General features: G+C 65.2%; 2 protein-coding genes across 4 annotated transcripts in view; one reads left to right on the top strand and one right to left on the bottom strand.

Moving 5' to 3' along the window:
* EIF1 (eukaryotic translation initiation factor 1) overlaps positions 1 to 455 on the bottom strand; it is a 1,455-nt gene extending 1,000 nt beyond the window's left edge. The window contains exon 1 of the mRNA XM_010724729.1: positions 396 to 455. Coding sequence (XP_010723031.1) covers positions 396 to 455 — 60 coding nt within the window. The remainder of the gene's footprint in view (positions 1 to 395) is intronic.
* A 635-nt stretch (positions 456 to 1,090) lies between these two features.
* On the top strand, positions 1,091 to 5,841 carry HAP1 (huntingtin associated protein 1). 3 transcript variants are annotated; one of them, XM_010724691.3, is made up of 15 exons: positions 1,093 to 1,420; positions 1,532 to 1,608; positions 1,703 to 1,819; positions 1,898 to 1,998; positions 2,104 to 2,212; positions 2,296 to 2,374; positions 2,464 to 2,594; positions 2,678 to 2,752; positions 2,838 to 2,978; positions 3,051 to 3,115; positions 3,272 to 3,430; positions 3,540 to 3,841; positions 3,939 to 4,157; positions 4,520 to 4,622; positions 4,987 to 5,839. In XM_010724691.3, the coding sequence occupies exons 1-15, from the start codon at positions 1,255 to 1,257 to the stop codon at positions 5,351 to 5,353; spliced, it is 2,211 nt and encodes a 736-aa protein (XP_010722993.1). In that variant the 5' UTR covers positions 1,093 to 1,254; the 3' UTR covers positions 5,354 to 5,839. The 3 variants fall into 3 exon arrangements, with proteins under 3 accessions (XP_019479007.1, XP_010722992.1, XP_010722993.1); XM_010724690.3 differs by having other exon boundaries at positions 1,092 to 1,608; positions 4,987 to 5,841; XM_019623462.2 differs by lacking the exon at positions 4,520 to 4,622 and having other exon boundaries at positions 1,091 to 1,608; positions 4,987 to 5,180.
* Positions 5,842 to 6,162: the final 321 nt, after the last annotated feature.

The raw sequence follows: 6,162 nt of genomic DNA, 5'->3' as shown, positions 1-6,162 counted from the left end.
GTATTTCCATTGGGGTTGGCAGTGCCCCCCCACCCGCTCATTGCCATCCGGTCCCTTTGGGGATAATTGTGATCCCAGGAGGGGTTCACGCACGGTGGCGGTGGGCAGAGGGATGGGAAAGGATCTGTGGGGCTGGGGGCAGCCCTCCCGTGGGCTGTGGGTCTCCGTGCCGTGCTGGCCCAGCCGTGGTGGTTGCTGTGTACGTGTTGGGCAGCGTATGGCTCCCAGGGCCCGCTGCTGGCTCACGCCATGAAGATGCTCATGCTCCAATTATTTCCAATTAACGGCTCAGTGGCCTGACGAAGTGCGGTTAGAGACCCCTGCGGGAAGCAGGCCCTGCTGAGGGGAGGAGGCTGGGGCTGGGGCTGTCCCCCCATCCCTGTAGATGCACCCACTGCGGTCTGGGCAGGGACACGGGTGGTGAGTGGGGGCATCGCCATGGCAATGTGCGCCATTACACAATCCCATCTGGGGCAGCGTAATGGGATTTGTGTGGCTGAGCCTCCCCCGTTAACCCACTTTGTCTGCCCGCCTGGGGGAGTGTGTGGGGTGGGGGCTGCAGGGTGAGACTGCTGGGCTGCTCTGCTGGGGAAACTGAGGCATGCGCCGCAGGGCTGTGAGCACAGTGAGCGGCTCTGGCAGCGGCTGTGGGGTGCGGGCAGTTCTGGGGCAGGCAGAGCCCAGGGCCTCGTGCTCACTGCTGGCTGCCTCTGCAAGTGGTGGGTTGGTGCTGGGGGGTGGACACCCCCTGTGTCGTCCATCTGCCCCAGAGACCCAGATATACTGGGAGGAGGTGACCCCCCAGCTCAATGTTTGTTGCTGCAGCTGCTTTTGCTCCCATTGCTGCTCACAGACGCTGCTCTCTGCAGCTATGGGAGCATTGGGTGGGCACGGGGCGCAGCACCCCAAGAAGGCAGATCTCGTTGGGCCCTGCTGTGGCTGTGGGGTTTGGATGCTGTGGGCTCTGTCTCTTTGCTTCTGAACACGGGCTGGAGCAGATCCCTATGCTCAGCCAGCGACCCCATGAGAAACTAGGGCAGGGCTGGCTTCCTGCAGTGACATCTGGGGGAGGGGGCTGGGGCAGGCTGGGGGGACGCTGCCTGCGGCTCGACTTCATGCAGTGCTGCATGGCGTTGTTTGTGCCAGTGCTTCCAGCCTGGCTTTGTGTTGGAGATATCACCTCCCTTCGGCCCCTCCTTCCCATCCGTGTGCCTTGTGTCAGGACAGGGGGACGTTGGCACCTTCCCCTTCACAATGAAATGTGGGGTGATGTTGGTGTGTGCCCCACATGCCACAGGAGCATCCCTGCCTGCACTGCGCTGCTGCTGCCCGGCAAATGGAAGCAGTGCAGGGCAGCTCAGCGCAGCTGCTGCAGCCATTGCCCATCGCCGTGCACTGCAGGGGCACCGCCTGCCCATGGGTGAGCTGCAAGCTGCAGCACAAGAGGAGGGGGCAGCAGGGAAGCACGGAGCCCCTCCTGTAGCCCTGTGTGAGGGCACAGCCAGGCTCAGCTTTTGCCCTTCTCCCGCAGTCCTGTGCACTGAGCGTGCCGTGCGGATCACCAAGACGTACCACGACATCGATGCTGTCACCAACCTGCTGGATGAGGTGAGCTGGTGCACGGGGACCTGGGGCTCCGGGACGGGGACCAGAGGGGATAGTCCTGGTTGACATTTGATCCATTCCCCCCTACCTTCTGCAGAAAGAGAGAGATCTGGAGCTGGCGGCGCGCATTGGGCAGTCCCTGCTGAAGCAGAACCGCAGCCTGACAGAGCGCAATGAGCTGCTGGAGGAGCAGCTGGAGCTGGCCAAGGAGGAGGTACCACCCTCTGCCCTGTGCTGGGGGTGGGGGGCTTGCAGGGCTGTGCCCCTGAACTGAGCCCTGATGTCTCCCCAGATCGCACAGCTGCGCCATGAGGTCTCCATGAGGGACGATCTGCTCCATTTCTACACCACCAACACGGAGGAGAGTGAGCCCACCTCTGCCCCCATCACACCGTGAGTGGGCTCTATGGGGCTGCCCCATGGATGTGGGTCAGGGGGCTGGCAGGGCCTCATCCTGCCCACACAGCAGGTGCTCAGCTCCTACCTTGCTGTCCCCAGGCTGCGCCGGAATGAGTCCTCACAGTCCCTGCAGCAGTTCTTCCAGTATGATGCTCTGCAGCAGAAGCTCCGGAGCCTGGAGGAGGAGAACCAGAAGCTTCGCCTGGAGGTGAGGGCAGCGTGGGGCACCCAGTGGTGATGCTGGGGGGGAACACACTGCTCATCAAACACAGCCCCTGTCCTCTCCCCCAGGCCACCACCATTGTGACAGAGACCAGCCGGTACGAGGACCAGGAGCAGCAGCTGATGATAGACTGTGTGGAGCAGTTCTGTATGTGGGCTGAGCCGGGGGAAAGGCGAGGGGCACCTGCTGGGTGCTGGGGAGCGCCCGGGGTGGATGGTGAGGGTGCTCCCCCGCAGCTGCAGCCAGCCAGCAGGTTGCCTGTCTGTCAGAAGAGCTGGCCCGCAAGGCCGAGGACACGGCGAGGCAGCAGGAGGAGATCAGTCAGCTCCTGGCGCAGGTGGTGGAGCTGCAGCAGAAGTGCAGAACGGTGAGCATCCCTCCCTGCTCTGTGCTGGGGGGCACAGCGCACAGCACACAGCCCCCTCTGACTCCTCGCCCGCTGCTCCGCAGTACGGCACGGAGGTGGAGGAGCTCCAGCAGCACCTGGCCGCGGCCAAGGAGGTGCAGCAGCAGCTCCGGACGGAGGTGAGTGGTGGTGGGGGGGAGGGGGGCGCGGCTGCAGGTCCCACCGGTGGGGGGCTGTGCTCTGAGCAGTGCCCCCTCCCCGCAGCTGCGGGACCTGCAGGACAAATACGTGGAGTGCGGCGGGATGCTGCAGGAGGCCCAGGAGGAGGTGAAGAGCCTTCGCAGCCGCAATTTGCCCAACAGCACCGTCAGCCGCTACGGCGCCGGCAGCAGCCTCCTGCCCCTGGTGTGTGTGGGGGGTGCGGTGGGGGTGGGGGGCACAGCTCCCCTGTGTTGACGCTGCGTCCCAACCCTGCAGGAATCGTTGGCTGCTGAGATCAAGGGGACGATGAGGAAGGGGACGGAGTCCTCCTCAGACTACAGGTGGGGGCTGATGACCTGAGCTGAGGGAGGGGGGGGTGGCCCAAGAAAGGAGATGTGGCGCTTGGGGACGTGGTAGGGATGGTCTGATAGCAGTGATTCTGTGATCCTGGGCCGGGGGCTGCCCCGAGCACTCCCCCACCCGCTTCCTGTCCACAGGAGCTGTCTGCGTGTTTTCGAGACGGTGAAGGCAGTGAACCACGCGGCCAAAGCCCGGTCGAGCTCCGCGTCCCCCCAGCACACACCCGGCTCCAAGCAGACGTCGGCTGCTCCCTCCGGGGGGGGCAGCACTCCTCACCCCGGTCCAGAGGGTCCCCAGTGAGTGTGGGGGGGCTCAGGGCAGAGGGGCTGGGCTGGGCGGGGGGTCGTTGAACACCATGCAATGCACAGCGCGATGCGTTGAGCCCCTGACCCCGTGCCTCCGCAGGACTGCGGGACCGCGGGCAGCTCCCGGCCGCCAGGATCTGGAGGCGGCGGTGCAGCGGCTGTCGGTGCAGCAGCGGTGCCACTCCTCGGAGGAGCGCTCCTTCTTCGAGGCGGAGCGGGAGCACAAGCTGTGGCGGCTGCGGGATGAGGAGGGCTCCAGCGGGATCCCGACGCCCGACGGCAGCGTTGTGTCCGCCGGCACCACCTGCTCGTGGGGCACTGAGCACACCGCTGCCTCTGGCTTCTCGCTGGGCTCGCTCAGCTTCCTGCCTGACAAGCTGCAGATCGTGAAGCCGCTGGAAGGTGAGGAATGCGAGGGGACGTCGTGCAGCCCCGGCAGTGCCAGAAGGGTCCTATGTTTCCAGCTGAGCCCCTCTGCACGCCTGTATCCTCCCTCCAGGCTCAGTGACGCTCCACCACTGGCAGCAACTGGCACAGCCCAACCTGGGGGGGATCCTGGTGCCGCGGCCCGGGGTGCTCACTAAGGACTTCAGGCCACTGGACATCGACCTGGAGGAGGTGTACAGCCTCACCGACCTGGAGGAGGATGAGGTGGAGGCTGCCTCCTTCCAGCTGCTGCCCACTTCCACGCCTGCCAAAGCCATGGAGCGCCCTGGGGGTGAGCGGGGGGCACAGAAATGGGGGGGACGTGGCCCCCAGTCCCTCTCTGCCCTCCTATGCTCTTTGCCCCGTGCTCCCCCTTGTGCTCTTCCCTCTCCCATCCCTTCTGCCTGTCCATTCCCACAGAGCTGCCCTGGTGCCGTGAAGGCATGTGACCAAGGAGGGTCCAGGAGCGCTCAGGGCTCTCTGTGTCTCCTCTGAGCTGTATTGGACTGAAGCACAGTCAGCACTGCTCCCTGGGTGTGGGGTTCTGCTTGTGACAGCTTCCAGCCTAACGCTGATGCCCCTATGTACCCCCACCCTGCTCTCTGCACCCTTCCCTCCATGTCCCATTAACCTGCCGTCTCCTGTCCCCTCCAGTGCTCCTCTCTGCTAACAACCTCCCCCAGACCCCGTCCACCTTCACCATCACCACCTGCCACATCCTACACCCCACCACTGAGCTCACCACGGTGATGCCCAGGTATGTGCCTCCCTCCCCGCCTGTACCACTCCCTGCTGCCTCCCCTTGTCCCTCCTGCCTGTTCTGCCTCCACCTTCGGGGGGCTTTGTGTGGGAGGAGTGGGGCATTGAGGTTAGAGCAGAGCCTGATGCCTCCCTGCTGGGGTCAGGATGGAGCAAGAAATGGGTACCTTAACTGCTGAGCACCATTGCAAAGCAGTAGTAGGGGCGGAGGGCATTGGTGTGAGCTGGAGTTCACAGCATTAGCAAAAACAAAAGCCAAACACAACCACACAAACTGCTCTGCGTGCACGATGAATGAGCTCGCAACGCTGGGCCCAGCCCTGCCAGTTCTCACTGAGCCCCGCTCTGCTCTCTCCCTGCAGTCTGCATCACTCCGTCGTGCCTTCTTGTGGGCCCTTTGAGGGGCTGAACCGCAGCCCCCAGTCTTTGCGGCCGTCCTGCCCGGCGCCGGCACACCGCTCCGCATCCCCTCTGGGTCTCGTCCGCCTCCTGCTGCTGCGCGGCATCAATGCTGTGCTGCTCCCGGCCCCGACCAGGAGGCCTCTCCCGCTTCCCCCCCAGCCCTGCGCCGCAGTGGAGGGGCAGCGGGGACCCTCATCGCGGAGCAGCATCTTCAGCGGGAACCTCGTGCAGAAGCTGCGGCGCCTGGGGCTGCACCGGGTGGTGGCCCGTGGGGAGCGGTCCTACGCGCACGGGGAGCGCCGGGAGCAGCGCGATGCGCCCACGTGAGGACACGGCAACGGCGCGCGGGACAGAACGAATCCTCCGCCCTCTTCATCTCCAGCCACGGGAGAACAGCGCTGGGCTCCATCGGCTGCTGCGCGGCGGCATCACCCGCCCTGGGACAGCGCGGAGCCCGGCAGCCGCTTATGGGGCTTTATCTCAGCGGCAGAACGCGGAGCTCTGCCGTGAGCGGCCCCTTCCCTGAGCCGCCCGACCCCCCTGCTGGCGGCACAACCGGATGGCGAGGAGCAGCGGCTGCACGTGCCGGGCTGAGCTCCCACCGCCGGGACCCGAACTGACTCTTAAAGCAAACGGCGGTTTTAAAGCTGTGTTTTCTAAACTCTTTTCTGCCCCACAAATAGATGTAGCAGCGCTGCGCGGGGCTGCCTGCAGCTGTGCCCCATCTCTATGGAATAAACGCGACCACCTGAGGCAGCTCGCTGTCTCCCCCATGCCGCACCTCCCAACGACAGCAGCAGCAGAGCTGGGAGTGCCAACGTTTTATTGCGGGACCAGAGATGCGCTGAGAGTGTCGGGGCTCCGCGCGGGGCTACGCAGCATCGGCCCCATCCTCAGCGCTCCGGCGGCCGAAGTCCATCCAGTCGGGGTAGAAGTGGTCGTGCAGGTCCTCTACCGCTCCGTTCCCCTGCACGAAGCCTTTGCGGTCGCTCAGCTCTGCGGAGGTGAAGGGAGAGGGGTCAGAGCCGCCCGGGGCCGGGGCTGGCGCGGGAGAGAGCCGGGAGCTGCGGTACCTGCGAAGACGTGGGGCAGGAAGCGGGAGATGAAGCGCTGCTGCTGCTCCTGGGACGGCGGCT

Source organism: Meleagris gallopavo, chromosome 29 (genome assembly GCF_000146605.3).
Source record: "Meleagris gallopavo isolate NT-WF06-2002-E0010 breed Aviagen turkey brand Nicholas breeding stock chromosome 29, Turkey_5.1, whole genome shotgun sequence".
Lineage (NCBI taxonomy): Eukaryota > Metazoa > Chordata > Aves > Galliformes > Phasianidae > Meleagris > Meleagris gallopavo.
Note: the sequence above shows the minus strand (reverse complement) of the source record. Positions and strands in the feature narration are given on the sequence as shown.